The 18,035-nt window shown below is 40.8% G+C and overlaps 1 protein-coding gene across 1 annotated transcript in view; it reads left to right on the top strand.

Moving 5' to 3' along the window:
- The window catches only part of lgr4 (leucine-rich repeat containing G protein-coupled receptor 4), a 29,154-nt gene extending 11,685 nt beyond the window's left edge, over positions 1 to 17,469 (top strand). The window contains exons 3-18 of the mRNA XM_072380713.1: positions 3,347 to 3,418; positions 4,250 to 4,321; positions 7,908 to 8,123; positions 9,030 to 9,101; positions 10,132 to 10,200; positions 10,505 to 10,576; positions 10,752 to 10,823; positions 10,931 to 10,999; positions 11,088 to 11,159; positions 12,780 to 12,845; positions 12,998 to 13,069; positions 13,179 to 13,250; positions 13,382 to 13,507; positions 14,309 to 14,406; positions 14,657 to 14,710; positions 14,828 to 17,469. Coding sequence (XP_072236814.1) covers positions 3,347 to 3,418; positions 4,250 to 4,321; positions 7,908 to 8,123; positions 9,030 to 9,101; positions 10,132 to 10,200; positions 10,505 to 10,576; positions 10,752 to 10,823; positions 10,931 to 10,999; positions 11,088 to 11,159; positions 12,780 to 12,845; positions 12,998 to 13,069; positions 13,179 to 13,250; positions 13,382 to 13,507; positions 14,309 to 14,406; positions 14,657 to 14,710; positions 14,828 to 16,236 — 2,683 coding nt within the window. The 3' untranslated portion in view covers positions 16,237 to 17,469. The remainder of the gene's footprint in view (positions 1 to 3,346; positions 3,419 to 4,249; positions 4,322 to 7,907; positions 8,124 to 9,029; positions 9,102 to 10,131; positions 10,201 to 10,504; positions 10,577 to 10,751; positions 10,824 to 10,930; positions 11,000 to 11,087; positions 11,160 to 12,779; positions 12,846 to 12,997; positions 13,070 to 13,178; positions 13,251 to 13,381; positions 13,508 to 14,308; positions 14,407 to 14,656; positions 14,711 to 14,827) is intronic.
- The last annotated feature ends 566 nt before the right edge of the window (positions 17,470 to 18,035 follow it).

Genomic DNA, 18,035 nt, shown 5'->3' with positions numbered 1-18,035 from the left:
AGGGCTTTGAGTGGTCAATAAGTGCTATAAAATGCAGTTAATTTCATGTCTGGCCTTTTTGATATGTAAGAATGTGCCGGCATGATATGCCAAAGAAAATCTCTGTAAGAGGGTCAACATAACCTTGATACTAAATGTCACTCTATTTAAATGTTTCCGTGCTTGACATGTTTTTTTATGACGTTAACTCACATGTGGTAGTTTGACTAATGGAGTGGTTTGTGTGCTGATAGGCTGGTTTTTGCTATACATAACAATGAATTAATATAATGAGCACTAATGAGTTAAGAAGCGAAAGGATCACTTCTCCAGTTATTCATTCTGGTGGTTTACTGAGTGCTCATAATTAAGAATTTGCTTTAAATGAGGATATTCTGGGTTATAGAAAACAATTTCATCTCTGAGAAATGATAACGGAGGCTTTTTGTTTGCCAAATTATGCAAAGAAAATTAAGTTGCAGGCTTGTGAGAGCTCTTATTAATAGCAGTAAAAATGTGTGCATGAGGTCCTGGTTTTAGATTTAAGGAGTTTCCCAGACCCAGAAAGTCCAATGTATTTTTGTAACTGAATATTGAGCAACAAGTTTTATTTTTAAGCTTATTTTTTTCCCACCCTTTTGAATATATTGCTGAGAGGTTGACATATCGGAGAACGTTTTCCCTTTGCCCTCAAGGAGATCAACAAACCTTGTTTTCTTTTGCTGTCAGATGTGAGAGGAGAGGTAGTTTTGTGGTGAAACCTGAAGGTTGTCTGAGAGATTTGCTAAACCACGTTTGTGTTTTTATTTGCAGCTTCTGACAGTCACTGCAAGATCTGGGTTGTGTGAGCTTCTCAGGCGTCGGTCATATTTAATCAGCTAAATTTGTCACTATCTGCTAGAAGTGAGCTCAGATGACTCATCAGCTACAGGCAAGACTCATGTCATCTTTGAATTTGTTGGCATTTACCGTTTATACATGTTACAACTTGTACAGTTGTCAAGACTGTGCAGCGGTGGGGTCTTTTATTGATTGAGTTTTTAGAATCTAATTTCACAAAGTTGTCACATGACCTCACTTTGACAAATTGTGGCTCAGTAGAGATACAACTGCTGACATTTATTCTTCTGTTTTTGTTTTTTTTCTTTTCTTTTTTGTGGTGTTTAAACTTTGGAAGTGATTTATGTTCCAAACCTCTAAGTTAACATAAATTGTTCGACTACTGAACTCTTCCTGGAAGGGGTGGAGTCAGTTAGCAGCTCGCTACAGATTTAACACCACAGACACTAAATCAACAGCGTAAACGGTGTTAAAAAATGGAGACGCTGTGTAGGGATGACACAAAAAGCTATATTTATGCTGTTTCGAGCTGAATCTTGAAGTGGATATTCTGTTATATATTATGTGACACCTGCATTAACTAGTTAACAATACAAATAATGTCAGGATGCAGACCTGTCCAAAATCAAAGCACAGCTGTTTAACTTACAGCATTTGTATGGGGAGTTTGCCTGACAACAGTGCAGTTACAAATTCGGGGCTTCTCTCCTCCCCAACACGCACCAAAAGTCAGTCAAAATATTCAGCACCTTAATTGCAATTTTGCTTGTGCTGCACATATAATTTAAATAACTGAATAGTATTGAATTATCCTTCATGAATATGAAAAAGGAATAGTAATATTGATGATTTGCTTGTATTAATGTAGTTATTTATTTTCTCAGCAGTAAGAAAATCATTTGCAGACATTAGTTATTAGTGAGTGTTCAGAGCTCTTGCTGTAGGCCTCCTGTGATATTCTTTGTCGCAGTGTAGCTGGAGAAGCCTCTGACTGAACACTCTACATCTTTATTCACCATGTAATGTTGAGGTTGTGCAGCAGTGTTCAGTAGTTGAGCAGCTTTTGCGACATTCTTCTTTGCACAATCAGTTCCAGGGTTCGGCTTGCTTTATCGTTTTCTTCAGTTTGAGTTACTGGCTCTGAAGCTGCTGTCCCAACAGATGGCTGCGACACAGATTGCGCTCTTCACCACAGATGATAGATGATATGCCACATGTCACTGCAAACACTGAATGGCCGAAGCTTCCTCGAGAAGTACTATCTGCTCTGTTCCTTTACACAGTCTCAGTTTGTCGTCCAGGTGAATACTCAGGTATTTGTTGTCCTCGACCGTCCTCTCAGGATGGAAGTTGTGCTATAATGAATGATTGGAAATTGGATATGGATGTGATTGCTTACAGCTGAGGTCAGGAACACATTCAGCTGCAGGCCTTTTTTTTTTTTTTTTCGGTATTGTTCATTTGTCAGCCAAATTACCTACAGTGTTTAATAAACACAAGCGTATTTCTCGTGTTACTTTACAAAAATTAGAATGTGATGTTATTGTCAAGATGCTGTGTTCATCAAACTGAAGACTGAGTTTTGTTGATTAAGGGTCGAGTACATGTGGTATTCTTTTATGTTCTAGTTGCATTTTACCTCCAACAGAGTAAACAATTGTGAAGAGAGGTTTTTAAATATTGTTTGTGGAGGACCATATTTGGGTTCTCATTACCCCATACAGCATATATATGGTACATACATCTTTTGCAAGGGTCTCTTGGAAAAGGGCTCCAGTTCTATTACTTTTATGGTATAATCTGTTATCAAAAAACAGTTTTAAGTCAACATAATGGACACATGGCGCTCTCACACAGTCAGCCCTGACTCTCAACCTCTTGTTGCTGGGAATCCAGCCTGGTTTGACTCACGTTGCAGAGATAAATCTGTTGCTAATCTCTCAGGACAGCTAGTATAATTGGCCTCTATGTCCCAGTCAGTTTGTCCCATGCTTATTTACACCCCTGTTTCCTATACACTTCCTGTTCCCAGTAGGAAAGGGAGGTGTCCCATCTGTCTTAAATAATTCATACACAGACTGAAGCAGCTGCCTGATCAGAAATGTTACAGTGTAAGTCAGAATAACATCGGAGCGGTTGAGGTTGTTTTCCTTCTTTCTTTTAACCTCTCTCTAAAAGAAGCACTGAATACTGATATCGGGGTGTCACCAAAAAGGATCCAAGGAGGGGATATCCAGGAACAGCTCTAATCTCTTATTGGTGACGGATGAAGTGATGACAGGCCGTGGCAAAGACGCATGTCTTTGACACCCCATGTCCCACTTTCAGTTTTAGAGCTGGAACCTAAGCTACTGAGAAGCTTTGTGTTCTCGTACAGTGCGGCGATTTATTCAGAAATTAAATGTAGCATGTTGGTTTGCTGCAGAGGATTATTTTTACTGAAATACCTGTTGTGTCTTCAAAACATTCAAGAAGTATATGTTATTGTTATTAAATATATATATTTTATTTATTTTCTCTTATCCAGACGACTTGCAGGGAATGACCTGACATTCATCCACCCCGATGCCCTGTCTGGACTGCATCAGCTCAAAGTCCTGTAAGCATACACCCTCCCTGCCAATGTCAACACATACGTGCACATGCACATTTATGGCTGTGACAGTGTGAGGTTTTCCACACACTGGACAAGTTAATAGTTTGTGGTAACATTTTTTTGTTCTCTGTTTTTGTCCCTTTAGACATTTCTCTTGGAATAGACTTAACACGCCTTTCCATCTCTGCCCCACATGTCGCGGTTTATAAGAGAGCTACACAATGTTACTGTGTAGCTTGCACCAGCAGGCACATCCTAGTATACTTGTACACGTTTAAGACGTGACGAGAAAGACAAAAAGTACTTCCCTCTTTTAGTGAATAGTACATGCCAGCCTGACAACATGAATACATTGGAACATTTTAAATGCTTATCTCGTGAAGTGATTTATTTGTATGCGAGTTGGAACAACATGAATTAAAACAAAGGGAAAGTAGCTACTTCAGCTTCATTGATCTCAAACGAAAAAACATTTAGATTTGGGTCTGTTTTTTAAAATTCTCCAACTATATAAGCATGCACGATCGTTCTTAATTGTGCTCCTAATGAACCCAAAAATGAAAAGTTATAATTGTGTAAAACACCTACATGATTTGAGATATTGTCTGCATTTGTTCAGAAAAAAATGATTCCACCATCTGCTCTAATAGGAATAATTATTGTCATCCACATAGACTGTAGCAACACACAGAGAACTAATGGAAAGTGAATAACATTTTAAATTCTCACCTTTGAGCGCATATGTGAATGTGTGTTCTTTAGACTCACGATGTTAGCAGAATGTGTGAACGTCTAGGACTGAAATCCACATTTTTTTTGCCATTTTCTCTCCAGGATGCTCCAGAATAATCAGCTTAAATCTGTACCCAGTGCAGCACTGAAGAACCTGCACTCTCTTCAGTCTCTGTAAGTCATCAAGAACACACTCAGACACATATGTGACATCATGGGTATTATGGGGTATTGTCTTTCTAAAAGCCTTTAAATTCCAAGTGCACCATCCTGCCCTGCATCAACACCATTAGGGGAGCACTTAAGGCGGTTACAGAGACTGTAATTTTGTGTAAGATATTAAATCAACACCAATAGTGGTACTGCAGAACAGTTTATCTACTAATGTATGTAAAGATCTAAACGTTTGGTGCTGAAAATTTGCCTAACAAATATATGCAAAAATGGGTCTATAGACAGCAGATGAGCTGTTAGTTTGAGCTTGTGAAGAGTAGATAAAATGCAGTGAAGGTACGCGTGGAACTGATCTTACTACTTTTGCTTTGGCTGTCAAATAAGGCCCTGCTGATTCTCTCTGGCACATGATTAAATTCCTGTGCTGAAGCTGCTTGCTATGTTGTTTTTTTGTTTTTTTTTACCCCTACTTTGGCTCACACTTACACTTTTACGCAACTGTACGTTTTGTAAATACATTCTTTATCTCTGATGATGAATTGATCTGATTTTGGGTATCCCTGACTTTTCGTCTAGTAACACCATGTAGTTCACACTGGTCAAATGTCTCATCTTATTAATCCATCTTATTAATTTACTCAGTGCTCAACCTGTTCTTTGTATTCACTGCTAATTATCCATCCATTCATCCTTTTTTTTTTTTTTTCAAACCGGCTTCTGTTTTCTGTTTTGGGGGGGGGGGCAAACACGGAGACAAACAGCCATTCACACTCACACCGAGTCTGTCCTATGGTCAATTTAACCCAACGTGCATGTTTTTAGACTGTGGGAGGAAGCCAGCAGTATTCAGAGAACCCACGCATGCACGGGTAGATGGGAACTGGTAACCTTCTTGCTGTGGCAACACAGCAGATCATCACACCACCGTGCAGCACCGTGCTTATTATGCAAATCTAATTCAAGAGTCAGTTGATTATCATCGGCCAGGATAATAAAACAAATTAACATATGATAACAGTTATGAGCATTGATTGTACATGCCAAACTGCAGCATGTTAGCATTGACCTTGTGAGCTTGTTACATAAGTATTTAGCTCAATACTCTGTTACGTCCCAGTTTAACTGCCAGCGTGACTGAACTGTCGTGTCCTCGTTGTGAATGTACTGACAGAAACTCTTGCAAAGCAGATGTTTTTGCAAACAGCATTAACTATTAACGACACCAAAGTGCATTATTGCAGTTTGTCAAACATAAGAAATGTCAGCGTCATCATTTTACACAACTATCCGGAGCGTCGTCATGTTGAGCATCAAACAGCTTCAGCTGTGTACAGCCGCGGTGGAAATTTGCCAGTAAAATGTGTAATTTTGCACCACTGAAAGAAGGTTGTTTGATGTGTGGAAACTTTACTCTTTATCCTAGCAGAGAAAAACATTTACTCAACACATTTCCTTCATATCACATGCATTTCTCCTGCTGCCATATTAGCTGTGCATCAAGCCCAGCAAATGTAAACATAGGTGGGCTCTCCTCATCAGATTAGTAACTAACTTTTCTCATTTAATGTATATTTTTGGGTTTTCTAGGAGCTTATCTGTTTCTCTTTGTAAGTGTCCGTGCTCTCACAATTTCCTACCTCGCTTGTCCACATATTTCATTTTTATAATGTGACTTGAAGGCCTCTTTAGCTTTGTTTGTGCTGCTTCCTTCCACCGCTGTGCCTTTAAACCCAACAGAGACTTATGGAGGAATGGATCCAGCTGGAGAAATGTGTTGAAAATGTAACTTTCAGCTAGTTTTGCTCCATTTGTCCTTTGCTGCCCTGTTTTTCTGTCTGTCTCTCCTCTGTCTTTTTAACAGATGTCCTCTCTGTGAAGGTTTTATGGTCTGTAGCTGAAGCGATATGCTTTGGCAGAGGAAGGACTTGGTTTGTATTAAGCCTTAGAGAGCTAAATGTCAATCAAGATTGTTTTTCTTCCACTCAGACACTTGAGGAATTTTGAGGGAGGGTGAGACACTCGGTTTGGGAGGATCATCGTAGAAAACAGCATGATGATGATAGAAAAGGACACTTGTGCATTCATAACACTTGTTTAATAAGTATTTCCTTTCATGTGCTAAAACAATACTTTCTTTTAAATAAGCCTGAATGGGTTCTTGAAATAGAAAAGTTGTTGATAATGATTTAAAAATATTTTCTTCTTCATTGGTCAGGTACATTTTCGGCTTGAAATTGAAATTTATGTATAAAAGATTTCAAGTTTCGAATAAGAGTTTTCATCTTGAATATAATCACAGAACTCCTAATTTACAATACAGATAATATATAAACGCATATAACAGTTAGTTGTAATAACAGCTAAATTAGTCTTGCATCGGCTAGGTTCACATTTTCATCTTTTGTTTAGTTTAGTTTAGTTTTTTTCCTCCTGACTCGTTGCGTGTCCTGCACACAAAGGCGTGTTTGTCAGTGCAGACGACACCACGGTAGGCTACTAATTCAATGAAAGGCATCATCAGTGGCCTCCATAGCTGGTTTTTTGCACATCATGCTGTTGGAATCTTCTGCAGAGAAATGCGGCCACACTTTTCACTGTTTGTTTTGTTTTTATTGCCTTAGGTAGCCGACAGTTAACAGCTACCTGTGAGCTGTGCAATGGGATGTTTCCCAGCAGAGGTGCTTGCTCAGATGCTTCCTCTGTTGTCCGGCTTAGGGCCATCAGATGGCACAACTTTCATTTAGCTGAAATGCATTTCTGTTCGCTGGCATAAATTTGTTTAAATTGTTTAGCACCACATGAGCACAAAATCTCACGACCCAGCCCTATCTTGGAAGTACTCAAAGTTGACCTGTTTTCCCCCCACTTCGGAGATGATGATTCACAGAGAAGAATATAACGGTAGTTGTTGCAGTGGCTCAGTTTGTTCTGATGACTTAGGACTGAGTGGTTGTTGAAACACCAGTGGAAAACCTCTGTAGTTGTCTTTGGCATCAACGTGATTAAGCTTGATTAGGCTTGTGCAGATGTTAATGGAACAATGGAGTTCATCGCTTTGCTTTGATAGCATCATGGCCCTGATGTAGAGAAGTGTATGCATGGAAAAAGTTTTTTCTATGGTCTCAATAACAGTAACTATTCACTGGGGATACTATGCACATCAAGAAGATTGAAATGTGTTTAAAAGGCTTTATAGATCTCTATATATTTACACTGTTTGACAACTTAACAGTGGGTCTATGCTCTCTTTTGCTTTTTGATGCTGATTTCAATGTGTTTTGGTTCTCTAAAATACAACCAGGGCTGCACATTATGACAGTAACTTGTAGTTATCGCAGTTTCATTGTGTGCAATATCCATATTCCAAAGACATTTTTACTGAAATGGGAAGAGCAGACGGGGATTTGAGAGGTCTGAATTCCACTTGTCCAGAAGTGCAATTACAGCCCTCATTATTACGTGTTTATAGTCCTATTGTCATCACAATATTCAACAATGATGTCACCAATAAACTGGTTTTCCTAATATTGTGCAGCTGTATATACAATTCTTTGTCCAAATGTTTTTATTCTTTTTATTTCTTTAGTCGCCTAGATGCAAACCACATTACAACAGTTCCAGCTGACAGCTTTGAAGGCCTCCAGCAACTCCGTCACCTCTGGTTGGATGACAACCACCTGACGGAAGTCCCCATTGGTTCCTTGAGACACCAGGCTAACCTTCAGGCTCTGACCCTGGCGCTGAACCGCATCCTAAACATACCAGACAACTCCTTTGCAAACCTCACCAGCCTCGTTGTGCTGTAAGTCTTATTGAGCTTCTGTTCAAATCGTGCGTCACAGTATGAATCTACACAGTGCCTTCAATGGTCACAGTATGTTGTAAGTTTTGATTAATAAATTATTTCAGAGTCATTAAAGAAAACATTCTCCAAAAATCCAGATGAGATGACACATATTTTTGTTGTTAAAAAGATCCATATGTTATTTAATTTGGGTTGTAATTCCAACGTGTTAATTCTCTTTTGTGTGACTGGGTGGATATCATTTTGAGTTCATGTTAAGGTGTGATCAACTAACTGACATCTGACAGTAAAGACACAGTAGTGCTTGTGTTCTCATCTCAATTAGCAAAGCTATAATTCATCTTTGAGGTTTTATTTTGTATATCATCTGCCAACGAAAAATCAAAGCCATCTGGATGTGTTTAGCTCACACTGTGGATACATCCTGAGAGTTGCAGTAAATCTGCTTTCTAACACAAATATCATATTTATTTCCAAAGAGTATGATAATAAGTCCACTAAACAGTGATGTCAAATTAAGTTTATTTTGTTGCTGAAGTCCAGCACAACAGAAGCTTGTTCAAATATGTGATGCATTAAGAATCTGGGGACTTTTCCAAACTTACTTGTTTTTTTTTTTCCACTGTTGCTGTTATACACTTTCACAAACACACACACACAAGCACTCGCACATCGAGTGGTATTGCTGCAGTTTGTATAAACACGTCAGAATAAACAGGAAGAAAAGACCTGAATCTATTAGTCAGCAGTTTATTGCATAGACGCACGCATCTCATTGACTAGTCACGCTCTCCAACAATTACATGTGGAAAATAAGGCAGAAGCTGAAGTCGGAGTCTTGATCGATGCTCTCGATGAATTTAAAACCTTGTTTAATATGTGAACTGCTTTTACTTTTCCCAGGCATCTTCATAACAACAGAATTCAGGAGATAGGAGACCATAGTTTTGCTGGGCTGGTGAACCTGGAGACACTGTAAGTCCACAGTCATTCAGGAGTTGTCTTCTTCTTTTTTTTTTTTTTTTGTGCGTGTCCATGTATGCATCAGTCTGAGTATGTTTGGGCTCTTGTTTGTATGTGCCAACAGCTCCCCCACCCACCTCTGCACCAGTCCTCCAGACATCATTGTGTCCACTTCCTCCTTTAATTGCTCTAGGATAAATAGAGCAAAGTACATGATGCTTATCAAATCTGCCCTCCCACTGTTCACTTCCTACTGCCACACAGCCATGAAAAATCTTTTAGTGGCAGTCTTACTGAATGGCAAACACACAGGCTTTTACAGCAGACTGGACATATCCTGGAAGTTTATTTTAGTCTAAATCTTCATCTGATATATTTTAATTGAATTACCTAGTGTTGCTCAGACCAATCTATAGTTGAGTTATGCCTACATTCATGTTGGGGAAGGTTTTGCAATCAGTACAGTTCTGTAATGTCGCTTGTCAGAGATGCTTTGTTCTGCTGCATTTTCTCGTGTTTAGCTGCTTTAACAGAAAGCTGCTTGTTTTTTTGCACTACCCATGTCATTGGTATAAATAAAATTCTGATAATCAAAACAAGGTCCCTTAAACAACATTAGGTTGTAATTGCTGACCCTTTTTACTTGTACCAACAAATTCTGTAGTGCTGTTTATATTCATGCATTCACTGAGGATCAGACAATTATTGAGGAAAATCTTTTTAACAAAGATGTTTTGTGCATAATTAAGCAAAAAAGATTTTTGAATGGAAACTAAATCTATTACAGAGCACTTTTAATACTTTATAATGTTGAAAATACAGAAAATAATTAATGTGCATCCATGATTGCAAATGAAGCTCCACAATGCAAAAAGGACCAGAAACTTTCTCTTGACACCATGCCTAAGTTTTATCACTGCATAATCCAAAAGTCAGCATCTGCACCTCTTGTCTGGGTGAAGGAATTAGAGGGCATAAAGGGATGGATTTGTTAGTCATAATTCAAGAAAAACACACTCACTTCCTGTGTCTCTCTGTCTAGAGATCTTAACTTCAACAACCTGATGGTGTTTCCCAAAGCGATAGAGGCCTTGCCCAAACTGAAGGAACTGTGAGTATGCTGCCACTAAATCCAGGGACAGTAAACATCAGGATTGGGGTTAAATGTTACTGATTTACATATTGATTATTTTAAGAACAACATAAATAATGTTGCAGACAGTTTTGCCAGGTAACTGGCTCTTTTTTTTTAAATTGCTACTTGATTTGGTTGAACTTAGTTTATTTTTTATTTTATCATCGTATTAGTTTGTTTTTCGTTTTTTAGTTTTGCCTGCATCAAATCAACTTGCCACGTGTCTGAAAGAGCCTGGAAGTATCTTAACCTCGTCTCCCTGAAATGTTTCTTCCTGTAGCGGGTTTCACAGCAATGACATCACTTCCATACCTGAACGGGCCTTCCATAACAACCCCCTGCTGCGGACCATGTAAGAGCAAACTCGCATAGTCTCTGATTTCTAATGAATGCACACACACGGTGCTTTCTGATGATGGACACAAATTTAAGGCTTCACAAGTTTAATGTCCAGAAGATGGTGCCATACTCGCATAGTGAATTGCTTTGTTTTGAACTCTCCCCTTCTGCTTTTGCTGCCCTCCCAGACATCTTTATGACAACCCTCTGTCGTACGTGGGTGCCTCAGCCTTCCAGAACCTATCTGACCTGCACTCTTTGTAAGTCCTGCTCAACTTCTGTCTTAACTCCTCAAGTTAGGAGTAACGGCATGCTTTGATTGGTGTGTACAATGGATATTTTACCATTCATCAAATGTGTGTTTCAGAATATTGCGTGGAGCCAGTATGATGCAGGACTTTCCCATCCTTACATGGACAAACAACCTTGAGAGTTTGTGAGTGAATGTGGATTCTGCATCTTCTCTTGCTTGTGCATCTCTAAAGTAACTGATCAGTTTATTCATTTATTTTTTTAATCTCTAGGACCCTGTCAGGAACCAAGATATCATCAATACCCACTGATCTATGCGAGGATCTGAAGATGCTTCGGACGCTGTGAGAAACTTTTCCCATACCTGCTACTTAACGGTGTTTGCACAACGATCTCAGTGAAGATTTCACTCTGATTGGCTGTATCATTTAGTAGTTCCACTGACATCGTCTGTCCACCATTCTAAATGAATGTACTGGCCCAGCTTGTACTTGTTGCTGGAGGTGCTCATTATATCTTAAAGGAGATATGTTCTGTCCTTTTTTGAGCTGACACAGTTTCCTGACATCTTGATAAAATGTCTGTAAGAACACAGAGGGGGAGACTACAGCAACTCCTTTTTTTCCTTTCCATTAATTTACACCTCTATTCAGACAGATTGTTTTAGGAGTGATGTGCTCGACTCCACTCCACCCCTCTTTTCCTCAGGTTGTGCCCATTTTGAGATCTGTTGTACATAATAATCTTTGACGCATATTATTGATGCACAGTAAATAGCCAGAGAGTTAAGACCACACACACCATACGAGTACAATAAAAAATACTTGACCTGGTAGTCTCAAATACTTACATCGCCCTCATCAGAAGTTGACAGAACTATAGACAGCTGGAGGGCTACTTTTCCCTCTTTTAAGCCTCGTCTCATTAAGAGACACGCTGTGAACAGCCCAAGTAGCCAAGACATGCTCCACAGAACCTAACATGTGCAGGCCAGTTAATAACATCATGGAGATCTTGCAACATTGTTACTCCGGGAGTTTATGGAACCAGTATGTAACGAATGTAGTCTTTCGGTGCCTCGTTCCATGAGTTTCCCTGATTGGTGACTTTAATGCACAAGCTGTGTATCGCATAAGTGATGCCATCACTTCCACCTTCTCTTTAACTTCGTAAGTCAGGCTGCAGCTGATAAAACACTATCATTTGTGTATATCTGGCTAAATAGCTAGCTAGTCTTGATGCTAGTCTTGATCATAATAATATATTTACTCTGTTAACCACTTACATTTATTACCGTAATTGAATGTTATTGGCAAAGACCTAGAAATAAATTAAAAGCTATATGGTGTCAAGTTGAATCTAAGGTCCATTCTACTCACTGGAGGAGAGAATAACATTTCCATTGCATGAGAACCTTATGACACAGTAATGATTGTTACAGGTACTAGTGAAAACATCTGGTGTTACAAGGGAAATGGAACTATGGCTTGAAAAAACTTTCAACTTTTGGGTTTTTATATGAAAATATAAATTGTTCTCCAAATGTAGTTTATTTTTGGTTAAGTGGGGACAGGATAATACCCCTCGAGGTATGTGTTAGTTGTACATTTTTTGCCTCCGTGTCATCCATTCATCACCTCACTTGGCTTATCCCCGACCTAAAGCCTGCCATCTACCAAAAATGATCTGCTGAAGTTCTACAATCAAATGACAAATGAGGGGACTGTAGAATCTTTGCCACGGCTGTCTGATGGATATACTTTTACTCTAACAATGCTACAGAATAAAAAATCAGATTCCTATCGAGACTGAAATGTGGCATGGATCAGAAGAAAATCCAGTGAGAAATAGGAAAAACTGTTAACATATCTATTACACTACAGTTAAACGGAACAATCCCCCTATTTGTCTTGTTGGGCTCATTTTGAACTGTTGCAGTTATTGAAACACTCTTTCTTTATCAGAGACCTGTCCTACGACGAGATAAAGCAACTACCGTCCCTCCAGGGCTGCGTCCGGCTGCAGGAGATGTAAGTGTTGAGCATGTAAAAGCCATTTAACACACCATTGAAGAAAAAAAATGATGAAGCTTAAAAGACAGATTCTTACTTCCTTATAAATGATTGTAATATGAAGAACAGCTAAGAAAATAATCGGTGAAATGCTTGTTTTCCATCTGCAGAAGTTTTCAGCACAATCGTATTCAGCAGATCGACCGAGACACTTTTCAAGGTCTCTCTGCTCTGCGTTTGCTGTAAGTCCTCTCAGTCACACACACGCTGTAACACACACTGGAGTTGTTAAGAAAACAAGCAAAGTTTCACGTCTTCGTTGTGAGTTCACTGGGTTGTGCTGCTACACAGAGACCTGAGCAGGAACCAAATCCAAGTTATCCACAGAGATGCTTTTCTCACCCTCACTGCACTCACCAACCTGTGAGTAGGAAGCGCTTCGTTTTACCGCCTTTCATCAAAATAAGTGCAAAACTCCTGCTTTGGGTTTTTTTTTTTTCCTGCCTGCTCTTGTTGAACTGAACTTTTCTGCCTCTGTGAATTTTTTTTTGTAGAGATCTGAGTACGAACTCTCTGACCGTGATTCCAACAGCTGGACTGAGTGCCGTAGGCCAGCTGAAACTTTCAGGGAACCCGCAGATGAAAAGCGCTCTGAGTGCAAAAAACCTCCCAAAACTCCGGTGAGAAACGACGTCTTTCTGCTACTGTTAGATCTGTGTCTTTAAAAGAATGTGGAACAAGATGAACACAGAACGATACACTCTGTATACAGGCGTACGACACGTAAACCTTCGGATCAGCTGAAGCATTTATTTCAACATGAAAGTATAAGGTTAAGCAAAGAGGTGTGAGGTGAAGAAGAAAGATCACATTATTATAGGGTGAAGACTATAGAACGTGGCTGTTACTAACGGTTGTTGTACTACAACATCAGTCTGCTGTAGTGCCAAAAAATCCGGCTTTTGTGATCAAATTTAATCTTATTTGAATGACCGCTTTCACACCAGTTAGAGCAATTCAAAGTCATTTACTAATGACTGAGAAAGCACACAATGAGTCCTTTGTAAAAAAGTTATTTATAATGGATAGACATTAGATCACATTTAGACACTAGATGATGGACAATCTAATACTTTTCTTTTACATAGAGTAGCTCCATCAGTATTTGTGTTACAGGCACATACACTAACTGTGCCACAAAATGGGGGTTGAGAAAACCCAGCATAAACTCACATCTAGCTTGTTGATCTTAATATAGCAGATACCCTGGAAACAAATGGAAGAAATGTGCCCAAAAAAACAATTAAACTTAAATTTTTTTACGTTTAATGAGAAAAGCCTACTATGGAAACATGCAACTATTATTCTGAAAACAATCAAAAGGGCCGAATCTCTGTAGAGAAAGACATTTTATTTCTATTCTGGGCTGGTATCCACAGCCCAGCTGGACTTTAAGAGCCTCTTTGAATTACTGTTCGTAGGTCCATCTCTGTCCCTTACGCCTACCAGTGCTGCGCGTTTGTTGGATGTGACTCAGTGACGAGCTCTTCTGAGGAAGCTGACATGAAGAAATCTGCAGGTGCGAATGCTTCAGTGACTGTTTTTACCTTGGAACTGAATTGTTTGACTTTGTCTTAGATCGGTCTGTGATGGTTACCTTGAACTGTCGTTCACTGTGAAATGAGTAAAAAAAGAAGAAAAAAAACTCTGAAAGTCAGCCAGAAAAGAATACATACATGACATTGACATCACCAAATACATAGTTTTTTTTTCTTCACTGTCAATTTTGGATTGTCCATTCAATGTTTGTACCTCCTGTGTTATTTTAGGCGGGGAGGATGGGGAACGAATCTCAATGATCATGCACTGCTCTCCTTCACCAGGTAAACAGCCTTTTACAGATTTAGTTTCCTGTGTGTTTGCCAAAGAGCTTTGAAATAATCCAAAAATGGACATAGAAAGTATTGATTTTGAACCCACCGACTTGTTTGTTTCTGAAGGAGCCTTTAAGCCGTGCCAGCACCTCCTGGGCAACTGGATGATTCGTCTGACAGTGTGGTTCATCTGCCTGGTGTCGCTGGTGTTTAACAGCTTGGTGCTGGTGGTCACCTTCTCTCCCGTTCATCCAGCAGCTCGCCATTCCCACTACCTGACTCCATCCCTGTCTCCAGCCAGGCTGCTGATGGGGCTGCTGGCCTTGGCCAACTTGCTCACTGGCTTGTATGTCGGTGTGCTGACGGTGCTTGATGCTGCTACGTGGGGATCCTTCGCGGAGTTCGGTGTCTGGTGGGAGATGGGCCCTGGCTGTCAGATCACAGGAGCTTTGGCCGTCTTCTCATCCGAGTGGTCGGTGTTGTTGCTGTCGCTGGCAGCCGTGGAGCGCAGCGTGGCTGTGAGGATGATTCTTGGAAAAGCAATAATGTCACCCAGGAGGAGCAGCAGCAACTACCACAGATGCCTGAGAGGAGACCGATGCTTCAGCGTGGCGGCGGGGCTGCTGGGACTGCTGGCTGCTGCTGGAGCCTGCCTGCCGCTCCTGACTGTCAGTGACCAGTCCTCATCGCCTCTCTGCCTGCCATTTGCTGGTGGTGAGAGTCCAGCTCTGAGCGTTACGGTCATTCTTGTGCTGCTGAATGCCTTGGCTTACCTTTTTACGGCTGCGGTGTACACCCAGCTGTACTGCCACCTCGGCAGGGTGGAGCTCGCTGATCCAGAGCAGACGGGCGCCCTGCGGCATGTAGCCTGGCTCATCTTCACCAACTGCATCTTCTTCTGCCCCGTCGCGGCATTCTCCTTCACCCCTCTCTTGACTGGCTCTACAGCTGGTGGCCCAGAGATTGCAAAGTCTGTCACCCTCATCTTCTTCCCTCTGCCTGCATGCCTGAACCCTGTGTTGTACGTGTTCTTCAGCCCGGCCTTCAGAGAGGACTGGTTGAGACTACGCGGCCACGGAGGTTTGACCAGGGACATGAAGGCCGGCGCTGAAAGTCACTGCGATGATGGCGGCGGAGGGTCGGAGCTCACAGACGGGGGCTCCTCCACCCATCTGGGCTTTGACTGTGGTGTGTATTCACAGCTTTGTGGAGAGACAGTTGTGTGTGAGCAGTGCGAGGCAGCCCTGCATGCCAGGGCCTGCTCTTCCCCCTCGTCCACCACAGTCTGTAGACATTTAGTGAAGTCTCACAGCTGTCCCACCCTCCTGGCTGGAGTTGCAGTGTGCCAACGCTCTGAGGGGTTTTGGGCAGACAGTGGGACACCCTCTGCTCAGTCTGAGTACGCAGATGAGGGAGACTCATTTGTGTCAGACAGTTCGGACCAGATTCAGGCCTGTGGCAGAGCCTGCTTCTGCCAAAGCAGAGGCCTTCCTCTTGTACACTACTCATACAACATACCTCGTGTCAAGGACTAAAGACGCCTCAGAGCTCTCCTACATCTGTGTGCACATCTCTCTGTCATGTGAATTTAGCCTTTTTTTTTCTTTCCACATCAAATAAGAAAACATGCCAACTACCCTGCAATTCATCAAGCACTTATGTATGTAATTACTGTGTTAACAGAAGCAAGCAATCGTTTAAAGGGAATTTGGCTTTTTTATCTTAGAGAGCACCTCTAAGTGAAAAGAACTGAGCACATCATGTTACAAACTGCTTCACCAAAAGGATCTTGCAAAGGAAAATCTCGCCACTGGTGCCTGCCTGCCTCTTGATTTCAACTGAGTTGATGAATGCCTAAATGTGTGTCAAGATTACTTTTTTGTACTCACTCATAAGCTTTTTAAATGTAATTATTATGATAAGCTTCTCCACAGGAACAGTTAATTTTATACCGTACTCTGATTATTATTATTTTTTTAATATATCTCTATCTATCTAGATAGATAGATAGAGATATATATGTATAGATAAATGTAGCAAATGTAATAATCACGCTAGACATTTTTATTTTTTATGAATGTAAATTTCAGGTTGTCCGAACCCAACAGGGGGCAGATATGTATAATCTTTTACCGACCTGCATGTGAATATATATCATCGTGGGAACGGTAGATGTCGGTTTATTAAAAAAAAAAAACTTTAAAAAAAACTTTAAAAAAAACAAACAAAAAAAACCTTGTTTTTGCTTTAAGTTACCAAGACTAAGAATGTGATAAAAGTAGCAGATATCACTGTATTAGCGACAGCTGCGCTTGCTGTTTTTTTGACAGATTCTATTTATTGTGTGAGCAGCAGGAGCGTTTGGGTGGAGACTTAATTCAACAGTATGAAAAGTAGCCTCTGAGTGATGAGTACACAAGACATTCACCCAAAAAAAAAACAGACAAGAACACACACGCAGGTTCAGGGGGTTCATTTCAACCTAAAGTTCACTTGTTTAACAACTTGGGCCTTGCTGCCTTTGCTTTTGCCGTCATGTTTCATTCGGATCAGATTGTTCTGAGCATCCGAGCTGCGCGAGGCTTCAGTACAGCAGAGCTGAAATCCTGTCGGGTGATGTTCAGGTGAAGTCTGGCTGGCGGGCAAATTGTTGGCTCAGTGCTCTGTTGAAGATGAACTCCAGATGAGTCTTATAAGAGACACGTGCTAATTGATTCTTGTGGAAAAAATAATTTCACGCGCAGGGATAACCCAGCATTTTTATAAATCAGCGTCACGTCTTTAAAAGCCAAATCTACATCCAGTTGCTGGATGGCCCTTTTTTTTGTATTTTTCACAAAATCTCTCACAAAAAACGCAGGATACCCCCCAAAAAACTGCTGCTTTCACACAACCAGCTCATTAGGACAGTGGCTTTAAATCTATTCGAACAGATCTGGGCTCGTGAGCAGTGATTCAAACTCAGGAAACACCATCCAAGTTAAACACACGATTATGTCCCACTTGCCTCTCGCGTGATTGAAGGCAGCAGCACACTGGCTGCAGGCTGAGGCAACACGATGGCGTGCGAGCGACGCCAACGAGCGCAAAATCAGCGTGATGTGGGTGATCATTCCTCAACCACAGGCGACTGACATTCTGACTGTGTTTATCTCAGTCAGTGTGGTCGGTTTTATTGTACACCATTATTGTCGATCAGTGTCGACCTCTTTTCATCCCGACTTCTGACCTGAGTGAGACTCCGTGTGCTGGAGCATGACCGTACACATTAAGGCGGTTACGCCCTCCAGCATGTACGCACACGTTGCGTGTCTTGTGAGTGCTCAGGAATTTG

The sequence above is a fragment of the Leuresthes tenuis genome, unplaced genomic scaffold (genome assembly GCF_036924035.1).
Source record: "Leuresthes tenuis unplaced genomic scaffold, fLeuTen1.0.hap1 SCAF_2, whole genome shotgun sequence".
Taxonomy (NCBI): Eukaryota; Metazoa; Chordata; class Actinopteri; order Atheriniformes; family Atherinopsidae; genus Leuresthes; species Leuresthes tenuis.
Note: the sequence above shows the minus strand (reverse complement) of the source record. Positions and strands in the feature narration are given on the sequence as shown.